General features: G+C 37.9%; 1 protein-coding gene across 3 annotated transcripts in view; it reads left to right on the top strand.

Annotated features, from left to right (window-relative positions):
* The first annotated feature begins 2182 nt into the window (after positions 1–2182).
* Positions 2183–18804, top strand: part of ABCA5 (ATP binding cassette subfamily A member 5) — an 87647-nt gene continuing 71025 nt past the window's right edge. Inside the window, exons 1-7 of one of the 3 annotated variants that reach the window (XM_012747413.2) lie at positions 2183–2625; positions 4800–4907; positions 11908–11942; positions 12435–12551; positions 13699–13903; positions 16440–16601; positions 17496–17584. In XM_012747413.2, coding sequence (XP_012602867.1) covers positions 11928–11942; positions 12435–12551; positions 13699–13903; positions 16440–16601; positions 17496–17584 — 588 coding nt within the window. In that variant the 5' untranslated portion in view covers positions 2183–2625; positions 4800–4907; positions 11908–11927. Of the gene's footprint in view, positions 2626–4799; positions 4908–11907; positions 11943–12434; positions 12552–13698; positions 13904–16439; positions 16602–17495; positions 17585–18804 lie in introns of those variants that run through there. The other 2 variants (XM_012747414.2, XM_012747415.2) reach the window with 2 other exon arrangements.

The following is an 18804-nucleotide window of genomic DNA, read 5'->3' as shown; positions in this document are numbered from 1 at the left end:
CAGTAAAATATGCCGTGGCCCATATATTAATTTGTAGCAATTTTTTTATTGAAAGGTCTTATCATTCATCCTATAAGAAGAATTTGACATACTCACTTTCCATGACTAGATAGTTTTTGTTGAGTGAGTGGTGACATTTTGTGGAGCTGATAATATTTGCATACTCTTTTGTACATGCGTTTTCTCACTGGTAGCATTATCAACAACATTTACTGTATACTGTGATGTAGAAGATCTGAAAATTTAAATTGGTATAAAAGAAAAGCTCTTAATTTCAGACTACTTACCACGTTTCATTGAAGAGATAGTAAAATAAATAAAATGATGTGAACGAGATGGTAGCGTGTGTGCAGTTGAGAAAGGAGTGAGGTCATTTTGTCTGGAGTGATGAGAGTTTTAGAGAAGAATTGGGCTTTGGTCATGTCATTTTGAAGCAATAGTCGAAGAGTAAGCCAGACAATGAATGACAGAGAACATTATGAGGAAAAGAAACTCAGAAACAAATTGTTAGGTTTCAGTCAGAAACAGTCGGTTCTTGGCGTTCTCATGGCCGAAGAATGACCAGACACGCCAAAATTAGGCAAGCAGGTAATTGAGGTTTATTGAGGAGAGAAAGGTAGGTATATAGGGCAAAAGCAAGATAAAGTCTTAAAGAGCATGGTACATACTCCACACACGATGACCGGATCCAGTGTCACATCAGAACCAGCAAGAGGAAGGGCCGAGAGAGAGCGCTTGGCTGTGGGCTGGGTCTTATTTTATAATGCCTGTTAGGCACCGCCCTCATAGTTCAGAGGTCACCAGAGCACCACTTTGATTGGACAGTTGGGAGTCATATGGCCTGAGCCTTAACTACGCACAGGGGTTCTAGGTCACTTTTCGGACTTTATGGTAACCATAGGGCTTGGCCTGTGGGCTAGAGAGTCCTCTGCATTCTTTTTTGCAGCTGGCGGGCCAAGTTCTGATTGGCTGATTCAGTCAGGGTTGGGCCAGAACAAGATGGGGGCAATAGCACCCACTTTTGTCCCTAGGGGACCCAGGATACCTTACTATCTACCTCACAAAATGCGTAGAATAGTTGTAGGAATGAGTAGACTTCTGAAGTTAAAGCAAGTTAAAGGTACTAGTGAGAAATGCCTTTGGAGCGTTGGGGTGAAAGTATAGTTCAGTAACATTTTTGCCAAGTTTATCTTTGACCTACATTTATTTACTAGGCTACTGAGAATGCATTCTTCTGAATTTGTAGCTAAAATGTTTTAGATCTTTGAAAAAGAGACAAAATATATCATGAATAGTTTCCATTTGCTGCCTTCTTTAGTTTTCTGTTGCAGTTTCTGGACATTCTTGTTCCTCCTCTGCCTGACTCCCACTGCCCTATCTTTTAATCATCATGGATTCTGATGAACCTCTTTGACTTCCTATTTAATTCATATTCAGTAAGAAAAGTAAAACTTGATTCCTTGATTTTGTGTGTGTGTGTGTCTTTAGAATTTAGAAAGCAGAGTGATTTGTTGGGGAGATTTGGGTTAAATTTGAGAAGCAGAAAAAACAAAGATAAGTTTAAAAACTACATGATGTACACAGGTTTGACAGAATTTTTTCTTTAAAAAAAGGTCTTTGTGCAGGGAAATGTGACTATACAGAAAACTGGAGAGGAAAATATTCAATGTTAGTATTGTGAGCTTTTATTTTCCCCACAATAACTTTTGACCACTATTTAGGTCACTTCGAAACTCAAAACACATTGTATTTTTAGCGAAACAAGTGCGGTATACAATCTCCCACAGATGCCATATGTCTCAGGCCGTTTGGAAAATTCAAGATCTGCCACATTCCTAGACTTTGATGCAGACGCTGCAGGAACTACAAGCATCCTCAATGTGCAGCCGGCCTAGGCAGGTGAGAACCGGTGAGGAGGAGAAGCTGGCGAGGACTAGGCAGCAGTTATGGAAATGGGACACAGCACTCCAGACGCTGCGGAGGGCGCTTGTAGAGGCCCACCCAGTGCCAGCAAACAGATAAAGGATTCTTAAATCTAGAAAGGGCTAGGGAGGCAGATGAGGAGCCAGCTGCGGGCCAAGGTCACCCGCTAGAAGGCGGCAGGGCTGCGACTTCAAGCCTGTTGTTTTGCCCGTGCCTCAAGAGATAGGGTGGCGACATCTCCACAGAGGAGGACGATCCAAGTCGCCGAAAGCCCTGGGAATGAGTCTCGAGGCCCGGTTCCAGCGGCTCTGGGGACAGGCAGGCCCGGGGGACCCAGGCCACCGTGAGTCAGCGCTCACCCCGCCCCCAGGGGCGCTCCCCTTCCGGGCGCGCGGCGCGGCCTGCGTAGGCCTGGGCGCGCGAGGCCGCGTGGCGGGAGCGTGCGCGTACGCGGGACTGCGTTTCCTAGGAGCCTCGCCATTAGGTGCTTTAGGCAGGAGGCGGGGTGCGAGTTTGGCGCCGCGTGCTCCCCTCTCAGGCGCGCTGCCGGTCTTGCCTGCGCCAGTGTGCGCCGGGGCCGCGCGACGGGGGCGCGCAAGTGCGCGGGGCCGCTCCCTCACCCATTTCCAAGCTCTGTCACTCCCACGGTCTCCGCTGACTGAGCGAGCCCGGGCCTGACGACGCTGCAGCTCCGGCCCTGAGGTGAGAAGGGCGTCGTGGCGAGCGGCGCTTGAGGCCCTCTTGGGTCAAGCCGGTCCTGGGGTACTGAGGGGGTCCGGGAGCAGCGGCTGTAGGCGGCCTCTGCTGAGGGGAGGGAAGGGGAGTCGGGGTCTGAGGTGTGGGGCACAGCGGGCTCGGCAGGGGCGGAGGTGGCGAGCTGAGGGAAACGAGCAAACCTCTCGTTTGCCCGAGGAAGCGCGATTTGCCCGCCCGAGGGCTGCAGGGGTGTGGATGGCGGGGCTCTGGGCCGAGGACGCCGCGGGGAACCGTGGGGACCGAGTCTGGCCGTGGGACAGTGCGACGCTGCAGTTGGTCGGACGTGGTCGAGTCCATCCTCAGAGCAGCCTTTGAGAGAGAACGAAAACAGAATGTTGTCGCAGCAAATTTTCCTCCGAACAGCTGGATAATTAGCACTTGCTGTTTATTCCTTGGGGGGTTTTGGTGCTGCTCATTATCGCGTCTGTGAAAAGGAGTTTGGGTGAGAAGAAAATGCGCAGGTCTCGCTTGACGCGATTTGGGGAGGAAATACCCTGCTTCCTAAAACACTCAGAAAAGCTCCCGGCGTGGGAATATTTCAGCGGGTGGGAAAGCTAGGTAGGGCTTGAGACGATAATAGCTAAAGGAGGGTTTCTCCAGGACTCCTTAGGCTTCTGTTTACGTTTTGGATAACTAAATCTGAAAATAATAAAGATAACCACGTTTACTTTCTGTCGTGGGCCTTCTGAAGGAATCTAAGGGGAAAAAAGTATTTGTTGGACCCTAGCTATGTGCCAAGTTCAGTAGTATCTCGTTTAATTCTGACAGCAGCTCTGTGAGGCTGGGGGTGTTATTCTAGTTGGGCAGCTGTGCAAAATGGGCCTCAAAGTGGTTAAGTTAATTTACTAAGGTCGCACCTTAGTAAAAAGGTGCAGCTGAGATTTCAACCCAGGGATGCTGGGCTCTAATTCTGGTGCTTTATGCACTATATTTTGTGTTTGCCCAGAGAGCACTATTTTTTATATATATATATATTTTTTTTAGGGAAGAGTCCATAGGAGAGAATATGGTTAGGGCAGTTAGGGTGTTTGGGGTATTTGTATTAAAATCAAACTAAAGAGGCACTCATTTTCCAATATGTGCTGTTTAAGTGTATTTCCCTTCAAATGGGGTTTAGTATAGAGAAATCTTACATTGACTATAAGAACAAATTTGTTAATGTTCATTCAGTGTCTTTTACATTCCAGATACTTATACTGTGTGCCAAGAGTACCAAGATGAATACAATTTATAATCTCCATTCTGGAGTTTGATTGAGAGAGTCACTGTATAAAAGAATTTTGTAACATTCCATGAAATCATATCTTTACTAGTATGTGCATTGTTTTATTAAAAATAGTTTTAAGCACAAACTTTTAGAAACATGTATGATAAAGTTTATTGGATAACTTGTGGTTTGTGTACCATTGCATTGTTTTATCCTTCAGCAAAAAATACTATCATAAAACTTAGGTTATGTTATATTGACAATTAGTATTTTGTTTTAGTGACCAGCTTCAGTAAATTTTAAAACAATAGAAAAGATGAGAGCATTTATAATTTGTAAGGTAAAAGGCATATTTTATAGTGCTTTTATTTTATTGATCGAAGCCAATAATGTAGCTGGGCCGGAATTTCTTTCATGTGCCAGGTATGTTTTAATCTCTCCTTCCAAAAAAAAAAAAACCTCAGTTTAATTTGGTATTATTATAGCTAATACCAAATTCCATTTAAGTTTTTGTGGTTCAGAGTTCTAATAAAAACTGCCTTTAGTTTAAGCTGAAATGGCACATTGTTGAAATGTTACTTTAGGCACAGATGTAGGTGGGGGATGGAAAGAATAGGGGCAGATTTTTAAAGTTTCTTCTGATTGCTTCAGTTTTTTCAGTGAAATAGGAATCAAGGTCCCAATCTGAGGGTGATACTACAAATGGGAGCTTTGAAGGTTTGGGTATTGGGAGAGGAAATGGACTAGTGAAATCTGTGATTGCCAGGAAATTAAACAATTACAATTACGTGTGAAAAAGTGCAGTAGAGAAAATGTATGGGTACACAAAATAAGGGTGTCTAATTTTGCATACCAGGTGTTTCATTTTCTTTTTTCATTTTTTTCTTTTTCTAAATTTTTTTTTTAATTGCAGCATATTATGGGGATACAAATGTTTAGATTACATATATCGCCTTTGCCTCACCTGAGTCAGAGCTCCAAGAGTGTCTATCTCCTAGATGGTGCAGACTGCACCCATTAGGTGTGTATATACTCATCCCTTCATCCCCCATCCCATCTGCCCGACACCTGATAAATGTTGCTACTGTATGTACACTTAAGTGTTAATCAGTTAATACCAATTTGATGGTGAGTATATGTGATGCTTGTTTTTCCATTCTTGTGATACTTAGTAGAATGGACTCCAGCTCTATCTAGGATAATACAAGAGGTACTAGATCACCATTGATTTTTGTGGCTGGATAGAACTCCATGGTATACATATACCACATTTTATTAATCCACTCATGTATTGATGGGCACTTGGGTTGTTTCCACATCTTTGCAATTGTGAAATGTGCTGCTGTAGACATTTGAGTGCAAATGTCTTTTTTTATAGAATGTCTTTTTTCCCTTGGATAGATGCCCAGTAATGGGATTGCTGGATCAAATGGTAGTTCTATGTGTAGTTCTTTGAGGTGTCTCCATGTTACTGTCCACAGAGGTTGTACTAGTTTGTAGTCTCACCAGCAGTGTATGAGTGTTACTATCTCTCCACATCCATGCCAACATTTATTGTTTTGGGACTTTTTGATAAAGGCCATTCTCATTGAAGTTAAGTGATATTTCATTGTGGTTTTGATTTGCATTCCCCTGATGATTAGAGATGTTGAGCATTTTTTCATATGTTTGTTGGTCATTAGTCCATCTTCTTTTGAAAAGTTTCTGTTCATGTCCTTGGCCCACTTTTTTGATAGGGTCGTTTGATATTTTCTTGCTGATTTTCCTGAGTTCTATATAGACTCTAGTTATCAGCCCTTTATTAGATGTGTAGCCTGTGAATATTTTCTCCCATTCTGTAGGTTGTCTGTTTGCTCCCATGATAGTTTCCTTGGCTGTACAGAAGCCTTTTAATTTAATCATGTCTCATTTATTTATTTTTGTTGTTGCTGTGATTGCCTTTGGGGTCTTTTTCATAAATTCTTTGCCTAGGCCAATGTCTATAAAAGTTTTACCAATATTTTCTTCTAGATTTCTTATAGTTACATGCGTTAGGTTTAAGTCTTTTATCTTCCCTGAGTTGATTTTTGTGAGAGGTGAAAGTCCTGGATCCTATTTCAGTCTTCTACATATAGCTATCCAATTTTCCCGGCACCAGTTATTGAATAAGGATTCTTTTCCCCAGTTTATGTTTTTGTCTGCTTTGTCAAAGATCAGATGGCTATATGAAGATGGTTTTATATCTGAGTTCTCAGTTCTTTTCCATTGGTCTATGTCGCAGTGGTTGTGCTAGTGTTATACTGTTTTAGTTACTATAGCCTTGTGATATAGCTTGAAGTCTGGTCAATTGATGCCTCCCAATTTGTTCTTTTTGCTTAAGATGGCTTTTGCTATACAAGGTCTCCTCTGGTTCCATACGAAGCATAGAATTATTTTTTCTAGATCTGCAAAAAATTATGTTGGTATTTTAATAGGGATTGCATTGAGTCTGTAAAGTCACTTTGGGTAGTATAGACATTTTAACAATGTTGATTTTGCTGACCCATGAGCATGGTATGGTTTTTTACCTGTTTATGTCCTCTGCTATTTCCTGCCTCAGTGTTTGGTAGTTCTAGCAAACCAACCCCAAACCCAGCAGAAGAAAAGAAATAACAAAGATCAGAGCAAAACCTAAATAAAATCAATAACATACCAGGTATTTCATAATCCATTTCCAGTGCTTGCCTTTACAATGTCATCTAGAATATACATCAGCACCCCTTGCCCCAATTCACTTTGCCTTGTACCTCTGCTTTTCCATAAGTCAAGCCATTTTGGGAGTCTAGCTTTTCCATTTTCTTTCTGCTTGGAAATTCCATTCTACTCTTTCACCCAATTGCACTTATCACATTACACTAAATTTTATCTATATGCAACGATGTTAACAGTGCCTAACTTTTTTTTGCACCATAATATTTGTTGCATAAATCCTTCAGTACATGTTAAGTGAATATTCTACTTTTCTTGCTCCCCCTTTTCCTTTTAAGCCTGTATCAAAAGTTAGCAAACTTTTTTCTGTAAAGAGCTAGATAGTAAATCTTTTAGGTTTTGCAGACCGTATGGTCGGTCTGTCGATAACTGTGCCATTATAGCACGAAGGTAGTCATAGACAATATGTAAATGAATGAGCATGGCTGTATTCCAGTAACATTTATTTATAGACACTGAAATTTGAATTTCATGTAATTTTTACATGTCACAAGATTATTCTTTGATTCTTTTTTGACCATTTAAAAATGTAGAAACACTGCTGGCTCATGAGCGGTGCAAAACATGTGGTGGGCTGGATTTAGCCCCCACCTCCTCTAGTGTAGTTTTCAGACCCTTGATCTTTAAGGACTTTCAGGAAGCCTTGATAAAGGAATCTGTGGTAAGATGAAATTGGTTATAATATTGCCATTTATTATAGAGAAGCAAAGATAAATAAGAAGATCTTTTTTTCATCAAGGATCTCATAGTCAAGTTCAATATTAAGACATATAAACAAATAATCACACAGTATGGTTACTATAATTACAGTTGTATTTATTGGGTATAGAGGTAGAACAAAGGAGTGGTAATCAGCTCTGAGTCAACCTTAACAATGAGATTTAGCTGATATGATTAAATATTGAGTTTAGTTGGGCACAAAAGTCTGAGAATAGTCACCCAGAGGAAAACAGGCTCCAAAAAGATGGGGCCACTGCTCTAAAATGGAGAGATTTGATGGTTGTTTATAGGCAAGGTCTGAGGAAGTTTAACAGGATTACATCATTTTCCATAAAAGGTTAGTGCATAGTTACAGCAATTTACTGGTTATAGGCAGTGTTTCTTTTTTGGGAAGGATGTACTTAACCTTCCACGTTAAGGATATAATAGTCAAGGGGTCTTTTGTCCTAGTTGCCATCTGATCTGAGCTGGGAACAAGAATATAATGAAGGAAGTTAATCTATAACAAAAGGTCAGTAATGAAGAGGTTAAGCTCCAGTGACTCAGTCTCCAAAGTTAACCTTCCTCAGGCCCTAACAACTTTTAGAAGGCCCATATAGACAGCCTATTTGTTTCCTTTCACATCTGCTTGGGCAGACTAGAAGTGACCTCTAACAGTCATCTGTTGGAGGTAGGAAACATATTTTTGGCTAAGAGCCTTTCTGAGAATCTTTCAAGAATGCTAAGAAGGTGACTGACCACATCTCTTAGCAGGATGGCTCTAAACATCAAAATGGCTCAATTTCTTTATTTAATAGGATATAATCTTAATTCATTCCCTACAGAAATAAACATGGATTTGTTTTTTTAATTAGGTCTATATATAAAAATAAATTTAAAATTTTCAAGGGTATTTAACTGTTACATAATAAAAGGGATTTATTTCACTGATATTTAGTGTCTCTTCAGTACTGTGCACCTTTCTCCCCAAGGGCAAATGTTAATTGCCAGAGACAATGCGGTCTCAACACCTCAAGAGGAAGCAAAATATTTTTCCAAGGACTCCATAATTTGCAAAGTATCTTTACAGTGGAGTTAGTATTATATTATTATGCAGAGCAGTCCTTGCTTGATTTGTAGCCCTTTTCAAATTGCCCCTGCTTTGACACTGTAGGTTGGAGGGTACAGGTGACTGAGGAGGGCATATGTTCATTGTTGAGTCAGTTTGCAAAGACTGGACTACAGCTTTGAAGTTACTGTTTTAGATGAACATTAAACTTTAAAAGGTTTATGAACAACCAATGTTAAGAATGTTTCATTCTTCTTCAATTTAACATTTTCACATGATTAGCTTAGAGCTTACGAATGTAAGAAGCATCAGATTATTGAGGTCATAACACTGATTTGTCGCGCCCGCCTCGCCAGCAAGGAAGACGTGGCAACTGGAGTTCTTCTGACAGTGCTTTAATGGGGTTCCCTTTAGACTTACATGATGCGGAAGACCCAGCCCGGCAGCGCGCAGGCTGCTATATACCCTAGAAGCACAACCCCTAAGCTGGGATAGGCCGCTCAGCTGTCGAGCCACCAAAGCATTAGTCCATAGCAGGACCCTTCGTTTGCATGCTTGCGCCACAGGGCAACCGACAATTGCGCGTGCGCTGAACTTGTTTGCTGCTCTAGGCAAAGCCGGAAACAGGCGCCAACTTGTAATGGCGTTGACACCGCGCCCCACACTGATTCATCTGTATAACTTTTCATTTGTCTTAATTTTCTACACATGAGGTCTTGAACTCCTGAGCTCAAGCAATTCTCCTGCCTTAGCCTCCCAAGTAGCTGGAACTGTAGGCATGCGATCATCTGTATAATCTGATAATAGATTTCATACTTTCTTTTCATGTTTTTTTCTCTTTGTACTTTTGCCATCCATTCTGGGGAATTTCCTTGACTCAGTTTTCATCTAGATCACTAATGTGGGCCCAATGTGGTGGTTCACACCTGTAATCCTAGCACTTTGGGAGGCTGAGGCAGGAGAATTGCTTGAGGAATTTGAGACCAGCCTGAACAACATGGTGAGACCCCATCTGTCCAACAAATAGAAAGATTTGCTGAATGTGATGGTGCACATCTGTATTCCTGGCTAGTTGGGAGTCTGAGGCAGGAGGATTGCTTGAACCCAGGAGTTTGAGGTTGCAGTGAGCTATGATGACACCACTACACTCTAGCCTGGGCCACAGAGTGAGACCCTGTCTCAAAAAAACCAACAAAAAAACCACTAATTTGTCTTTAGATGCCATTTCCTCCATCTCTTGATGTTTTTATTTCTATCAGTCTATTCATTTCCATGTTCTCTAATTATCTTTTTCTTAATTGCATTGTTCTTGTTTTGAGAATATGATATATTCTGTGTTATTCCTTTGGGGATATTAGCTATACTTTTGTACACAGTAGTGATCAACATATATTATTATTTGCCATGTACCAGGTACAGTTTTCAGCTTTATATGTAGTAGTTCTTTTAGTCATTCTAACTACTCAAAGAGGTGGGTACTATTATTACTCATTTTACAGATGACAAAACAGGCACAGAAAAGTTAAATAACTTGTCCAAGGTCTCAAAGCTAGTATGTGGCAGAGATAGAATTCATGTTTAGTTGTTTTGGCTTCACAGGTCACACTCTTAAGCAATATATTCTTCTACTTCAGGCATTAGTAGTTCTTGTGTTTATTGATTTTGGTGCCTTTGTTATATTGGTTAAGTTGCTTTTGGTTGTAAGAAATAGAAGCTAATATGGAAGCTAATAGGGCATTTTACATACTCCAAGGAAGAAAAATCAAGTTTTGAGCATGGTAGGTATCACACTTTAGAAGAAAGCTTAGTAGCAAGAGTGTCTGAACTTTCTTAAATATTGCTATCAATGTAACTGAGTATCCATGACTTCCATCCAGTCTCTGAGTATCTTAGTTAAAAATTCCATAGTCCCAGGAGAAAATTTAATTGTTAAAACTCAAGAGTAGTGGGGATGGTGATGGTTTGTGTATGTGTTAGGGCGGTATGTGGGGAGTACAGTTTAGTTCTGCTTTAAAAATCTCTGACTAGCAGTAGAGTGTGGAGAGAAGGACAGGTTCACGGACTTCAGACAAGGCCGTTAGAGACTCAATCTTGATTTCAGAGAGCAGCTCTTAAAGAAGGGAAAATATTGTGAGTCCATCAGCTACTCTATGAGGGGACTGTTACTTATAAATGAAGAATTAAGCATTTAACATTCAATTTGAATTAATAATTTAGTAGTATCCACCAAATCAATGTGTTTTGGCAGTTACCTTGAATGTGTTTGTGCTATCTTGGTTAGTGTTTCTATGTTTGTCTTGTAGCAAATCATCCTTGAATGAATATAGCTTTTTCTTCCTTCCTTTCTTTTTTCCTTTGGCCTAGAGATGCTTATCAATTCTTTACCAAATATGATATAATATTAATGAGGCTGTTGGAAGAATTTATTTTAATGTATCCTCCACTTTTGACTGCTTTTGCTTTATTATTTTTAATTTACTTATTTAATATGTTTACATTATGTCTCAATGTTTAATTAGTAATTTATTGCTTTTTAACTACAAATACATATTAATTGGAAAATAGAAAAAAAAAGCACAAAGAAAGTAAAAGTCATTTATAACCCTATTGCTAATTTTAAAAGAAATCTTTCTAGTCTTCTAGTCTTTCTTCTGCACATATAAAGAGGATGATCATTTAAACCAAACTTTAATTATATATATTTACTTTTTTGGAGAAGACAAACTGCCTCTAAAAAGTTGTCTGCTTTCTTTACCTTGGTGGAGATGGTCAGCCAGCTTAAAACAGATTGTCCTTGGTCTAGAGGGGAGTCCTATCAGTGGCATCCATTAGGTAGGTTTATATAAAACAAGGGAGTACCAATTGCTCTGGAAGAAGGTGTAACAGGATCTTTTTTTCATCTACTTTAAGCAGCTTTCTCAATAGCTCTTAGTATGCATACATTCTACATTACTGGAGTGAGCATTACTTGATCCTGTTCAATTCCTATTATTAAATAGGAATGACAGAGATTGTAGTTGAGACTCTAGCCACTTTTTTGAGATCCAGCTAGAAAGCTAGGGTTTATTTGCTTCATTATGCCACACACTTCTGCAACTGTAAACCACCACATACATTTAGGGCTCAGTGGCAGGAGGTAGAGAAGAAAAGCAGTGGGGACTGGCCCTACCCCTCTTAGAACTATAGCTGTATTGAATGGAGAGGAAGGTTCTCCTGCCTTGGAATTTTGGCTGCAATACTTTCATTTCTGTAGTCTGGTACTGCCACCATAGGATTGCTTGGGGATAGGGACGTAAGAGAATTCAGAAAAGAAAAAAAAGATTTGTTATTTCTACATTGTCCCTGATCATTAAGACTGCCCTTTCCAATTCCACAATCCAGAACTAAAGTGCTGCTTCTGGAGTTCTCTCTGTGATCAGTTAAGGGGATACCAAAGGAGAAAAAGCTGTAAGCTCACTGCTGGTTTGGCAGTATTTCAAATTCTGATCTTTCTCCCCTGTTTCACATGCTGCTATTTACTTTTCAGAGTCCTCAAATTGCTGCTCCATGCATTCTGTCCAGGTAGGAGAGACGGCTTGATGTATGTTTAATTCCATTTTACCTGGGACTGAAACATGACTATTGGTTTTTGTCATTAAAAATGACATGTGTTTTATGCAGCAGTCCCCATCCTTTTTGACACCAGAGAGCAGTTTCATGGAAGATGACTTTTCCATGGATCATAGGCTGGGTCGGGAACGGGAAGTGGTGGGGGGGAAGGCGGCAGAGTTCAGGTAGTGATGCCCGTGATGGGGAATATAGATGGAGCTTCTCTCACTTGCCTGCAGCTCACCTCCTGCTGTGAATAGACCAGGTTCCTATGTTTCATAGAAGACAATTTTTCCACTGAGGGGTGGGGACCGGGGAGGCGGAGCTCAGTGGTGATGCATGGCCCAGTTCCTAAAAGCCCACAGATCAGTGCCCAGCTGCTGCTCTGGGATGGGAACTGCCCCTGTGCTATGTGATTCTTCCAGGTTTGTTTGCTTTGTGTTTTTTTCTCCTCTCCTTTAATAGGCTGATACAGAAAACATGGCCACTGCAATTAGGAAGGTGGGAGTTTGGAGACAGACCAGAACACTCTTACTAAAGAATTACCTAATTAAATGCAGAACTAAAAAAAGTAGTGTTCAGGTAAGTTAAATGACTCTCTCTTATGCTTTGTTGCAGTTTATTTCGCTTTGACCTGTTCTGTCTTTAAGAAATGATTTATTTTGCTGAATATATTTTTATTGTAATTTTATTTTTCTTGCTCTCTTTAATTTGCCTCTACAGTAAAAACTTGTGTTAGTCACAAAAAAACTGAATTATTTGATGCTTTCTAAATGTTAAAAATTTTCACCAGCAAATGGGTATTAACGGATCAACACTTAAGTGGACATATAGGAATAACATTCACTGGGTGTTGGTCGGGTGGGGCGGGCATGGGCAATATATGTAACCTTGACATTTGTACCCCTATAATATGCTGAAATAAAAATAAATAAATAAAAATAAATGTTAAAAATTTTAATAATGATTCCTGCATTTTGTTAATTTCTAACATCAGTGCTAAATTTTGAACCTTTAGGCATGCATTTCCTGTTTCATGAACTGACGTTCTACAATAACTTTGTGGAACATTATTCTCACTTTAATTTTCCACAGCCTCCCATTTTATGGACTGTGGGTTGAGTTGTCCAAGATTATTAAAATTTTATTACAGATTTGTACCGACAGCATACATTACTTTAAGTGTTTTTTTAAGGCTGGTCAAGCATACATTACTTTTAAAGGTAAAAGAACTCTGGCTAACCAGCTAGTAATAATTTTAAATGATGAAAATACATTGTTCATCTTCATGATTTTAGTAGTATAAATTTAGTTATAATTAAAGTATGATTTCTAATCCAGGACTGAATAAAGACATTTTTATTGTGATTTCTGTAGAGATGTTTGGTAAGTTACTTTAAATAAAATCACATGAGTAAATTTATGTTTTATATCAATAATTTAAGATGTTTAAATATTACCCTTTATATTATTTTAATATGTGACTGGATTTTTAAAATATTTCAGTAAAACTGAATGCAACGGAAAAATTATCTGATATGCCTGTTGGGTTGGGTAAGATGCTCAACACAATACTTTTGGGATAGAATTGCTTTTACTTTTTGTATATTAGAAAAGATCACCAATTTTCTCATCTTTTTTCTTACTATTAGTTATATTTTCATAGAAATCTTGATGATTTTTGCTGTAATTATTATGCTTTGTAATCACTTTGTTTCTTTTATTATAGGAAATTCTTTTTCCATTATTTTTTTTAATTTGGTTAATACTAATTAGCATGATGCATCCAAATAAGAAATATGAAGAAGTGCCTGATATAGAACTTAATCCTATGGACAAAGTTATCCTCTCTAACCTAATTCTTGGATATACTCCAGTGACTAATATAACAAGCAGCATCATGCAGAAAGTGTCTACTGAGCACCTTGTTGATGGTATTGTGAGCTTATGTACCTATTCTGTCTATAACACAAAGCTTGTTCAATATTGATCAGCTTGCTTTACTGAGTAAATAGTCTTAACACTTACAGATGTGGTCTTCCACCAAAGTATAGTTTTAATTTTAATTATAGTATAATTTAGTTCTGCCTTATGTTTCTTGTGAAACATTATATTCTTGGTGTAGGTAGCATATTTTATGTATTTTCATATTTTATATTTAATTTTTAGACCATTTATAGAATAGTATAAGTATATTTGTATAGGATGAAAGATTTGATGGAATATTTCATTTTGATTCTGACTGTCATATAATAATTGAGAAGCTAGAAATATATGATCAAGATTATAAAGCAGTAATCTTTTCAGCTTGCCCTACCTATTTATGGAGGTATATGGTATAAACTGAAGTAATACCTAAGTTTGGAGACTTTGACTATGGCAAAGTCCCTAAGTTTGTTTTTCTCAATGTGTACTTCTCACAAAGAAATGGACTAGAAAACAGTGTAAGAGTGAGGTGCCAGTGAGCTGAGCCTAAAGTGGCTGTGAGAGAACCTAAAGCAAGAACTGGAGAAAGTATCTGAAATGTTTATACTGTCAGTGATTAAACAATGAAATGCTGAATTGTAGAAAATAGCAGATTAGCATGTTGGTTTATGTCATATAGGGTAGTTGTGATTGACTTCTATTATATATCATCACATTATTGGATAGTACATCACTGAATGGAATATGCAAGTTATGCAGTCAGAAGCCAAGTAACTTTTTACCCATTGGTTTCTTTTTCAGTTTATTTCTATTTAATATTATTAACAGACATATATGGGTATATTATATGTTTGTTGGTCCATCATGTTAAACACAGGTCGCATGGGTTGCTGTAAGAGTTTAGTGTACATGCTCAAAAAACTCATCAGAGGCCGGGCGCGGTGGCTCACGCCTGTAATCCTAGCACTCTGGGAGGCCGAGGCGGGCGGATTGCTCGAGGTTGGGAGTTCGAAACCAGCCTGAGCGAGACCCTGTCTCTACTAAAAATAGAAAGAAATTAATTGACCAACTAAAAGTATATATACAAAAAATTAGCCGGGCATGGTGGTGCATGCCTGTAGTCCCAGCTACTCGGGAGGCTGAGGCAGGAGGATCGCTTGAGCCCAGGAGTTTGAGGTTGCTGTGAGCTAGGCTGACGCCACGGCACTCACTCTAGCCTGGGCAACAAAAGTGAGACTCTGTCTCAAAAAAAAAAAAAAAAAAAAACTCATCAGAAATGTTAAGAATGAAATTCATTGGTAATTTTGAATAGGAGGAAAGGGTATAAAGAAATGCAAGTCAGTGTGTATTAACTTAGATACCAAAATAGTAGGAATATATTAATATATAGTTTTTTTTTTTAAGTTCTATCTTTTTAAAAATAGAACTATCTGAAAATGGGTTGTACAGTGTAGAGACATACATGATAACATCACTGGCAGGATGTCAAACTAACACCCCCTTTATTTAGGTCAATCCTAGAGTTCCATGTCCACCTTAAAGGTCTGGAAAATCATTTAACATTTAAGTTATACTTCAAAATTTACAAAGAATTTTCATGTTTGTTACTTCACTTCATCTTCACAACAACACAGTGTGATCAGTTAGGTATTATGGATGAGGACACTAAAGTTTGGAGAGTTAAATTGCTTACCTGCTCACACAGCTAAGGAATGATGAAGTTAAGTGCTAATCCTATGTTCTTTCCATTTCTCCAGATGTTCTGAAGCTTTTGTAGTGAAGATTAGTTGCTTATAAACAAAACTGCTATAAAATATTTAAAAATTGGTCTTATCTGATGTGAAAGAGTGATTACAATATTTTCTGCATGTATCTTCTAAGAAAGGAAATTAATACTGGATTTAAATGGCAATTTTTATTCAAAGAAGGGTTGTGTCATAGTTACTAAAATACATACTTAGTTTCTGAGAAGGATTAGGGAATTTTCTTCATAAGAAGAAATATTTAAAAATAAAATATTCATTCATTTATTATGAAGTTATTTGTTTTAAGATAGTAAATAAACCACGTTACTTATCATTTTATAATTTTATTACTGCCTGAAATCTTAGTTTAAATTTGAGAGTCTATCTGAAAGTAAGCCTGCTGGTCAATGTACTTTAAAGAAACAAGATGGTATCAAAACTATTCAGTATTAAAGTTTGGTACAATTCATTGAAGTTCTGAGAAATAGCAATCTCTTGATGAAATATGAGTTTTGCATACTGTTTCATACTATACTTGATCATTTTCATAACTATTACCCTGACATATAATTTCTGTAATCAAATGACACCTGAGTAGTCTGTAAAATTGTACTATTCTTTTATTATGTGTTATTTAGTATTACATTCTTGGAGGAGCTGTCTTCATTTTTTAAGAAGTTAGAGAATAAAACAAATGTGCTTATAAAATATTCCATTCATCAAAAATAACTGTAACTTTGACCTGTGTTATAGTAAGCTATTTAAATTTGTGAGTTAACTATATTAAAATATTTTGCAGTCGTAATTACTGAAGAATATGTAAATGAAAAAGAAATGCTAGCATCGAGCCATTCTAAGACCGGCAACTTTGTAGGTGTGGTTTTCAAAGACTTCATGTCCTACGAACTCCGTTTTTTTCCTGATATGATTCCAGTATCTTCTATTTATATGGATTCAAGAGGTAAACAGCCCTAAATAATCATTGAAAGTCAATTAAATGCATATCTTTTGCTGCTTATAGTTCATATGCAAAATTTGATATAGTCCAATATTGGCATTTTAGAATTTACTTGTTCAGATAGGAAAACTATCTAGTATAGCATAAAAATATTTGTGTTTAGACAAATATCTATATGTACATAATATAAAATGTATTTATATAATATCCATTTTAATTTTAATACATTTATATATTATGATAGCATAAAGCAAAATTGTATTTTGAATTAAATGATTTTTCTAAATCTATATATTTTTTCAATGTAATTGCTTTTGCTTATGGTATGGTACAAACCTTTAAAATCTCAAGGTCTTCCACCAATAAACTTGATTAGTTTTACATATGAAACATAGAAAACAGCCTTCAGTTGTTTAAACCTGTGAATAGATACTATCAACCACAAATATTTATTGAACATTGTTAAAGTCAGTATGCCAAGTACTGAATTTGTGACTCGATTCCAAATAGCCCTTACTGAAAATTCTTTTTTTCTGTTTGCTTAAGCTTGACTTTTCCTTGCATATGGAAGTGGTTTGAAGCTAGCTCACTATAGAATGACATACCTTAAACAGAAATGAAACTTATTATAACTATGTTTATAATTAATTTCTCTCTTTACATTTTTATTCATTTACTATTCAGTATTCTAACACATGTAACCATTTTATTTCAGAATTTAAAATAAACTATCAGGAATCTTATAGATATTTGCCTTTGAAGAGCAATAGCTTATTTTCTTTTGTCCTGTAAAGACTGATTGATTACATGATTTTGGTAACGCTGCGTATGTTATCTTTAGAAGAATGCACTTGCATGTTTTATAAAATCTTAAGTCTCACTTTTTTCTCCCCATAGCTGGCTGTTCAAAGTCATGTGAGGCTGCTCAGTACTGGTCCTCAGGGTTCACAGTTTTACAGGCATCCATAGATGCTGCCATTATACAGGTAAGTATGATAAAGGAAGAAAAACAAAACCCCAAACAATTTTTTAATAATTATTTCCTAATTCTTTACAGTAAGATTTGGTTTTACTGCTCTCAAATGTACAAAATACATCAAAATATTTATGTCATTAAATATGAAATGTCTGATTTCAAACCAAAAGTTTAGTTTATTACATCTGAAACAAGAAGCAGTATAATTAATCAAAGTATGTGCGTAAACTATCAACACAGTTTTTTTTATTTTTGAGACAGAGTCTCACTCTGTTGCCCAGACTAGCGTGCCGTGGCATCAGCCTAGCTCACAGCGACCTCAAACTCCTGGGCTCCAGTGATCCTCCTGCCTCAGCCTCCCGAGTAGCTGGGACTATAGGCCTGCGCCACCATGCCCGGCTAATTTTTTCTATATATTTTTAGTTGACCAATTAATCTCTTTCTATTTTTAGTAGAGACAGGGTCTCACTCTTGCTCAGGCTGGTTTCAAACTCCTGACCTTGAGTGATCTTCCCACCTCAGCCTCCCAGAGTGCTAGGATTACAGGCGTGAACCACCACGCCTAGACTATCAACACAGTTTTGCCATCTTAATGGTAGCTTGTTTATGCCAGCAGCGAAGAAACCTGGAGAAAGAGTGGTGATGAGATTGCAAAAGGTGTTTTCCACAGCTTGTTGAGAATTGAATATTTTTCCATGCAAGAAGTGGTCTAAAGCCAGGAAGAAGTGGTGGTCAGTTAGTCCAAGATCTGGTGAATACAGTGGATGACAGAGTTTTGAAGTCCAGGCTCTAGTTTGAGCAGTGTTGTTTGTGCGACATGTGGTCAAGTTTTGTCTTGCAAGAGGATTGGCCTGTCTCTATTGACCAATCTCAGCTGCTTAATCAATCATAAGCATCCTCATCATTTCCTCCAATTGGTTGTAGTAGACATTTGCTGTAATTGATTGACCAAGTTTCATGAAGCTGTAGTGGGTAATATCAGCATTGGACCACCAAATGGACACCATTAGCTTTTTTTGATGAATATTTGGTTTTGGACTGTCTTTCGGCACTTCATCTTTATCAACCATTGTGCCGAATGTTTGTGATTGTCAAAAAGAGTCCATTTTTCATCACATGTAACAATACAATGTAGAAATGGTTTGCCTTTATGTTGTGACAGCAAAAAAGGCAAGCTTTGAGATAATTTCTCTTCAGACTCTTTTTTAATTCATGTACCCATGCATCTAA

The sequence above is a fragment of the Microcebus murinus genome, chromosome 18, assembly GCF_040939455.1.
Source record: "Microcebus murinus isolate Inina chromosome 18, M.murinus_Inina_mat1.0, whole genome shotgun sequence".
Lineage (NCBI taxonomy): Eukaryota > Metazoa > Chordata > Mammalia > Primates > Cheirogaleidae > Microcebus > Microcebus murinus.
Note: the sequence above shows the minus strand (reverse complement) of the source record. Positions and strands in the feature narration are given on the sequence as shown.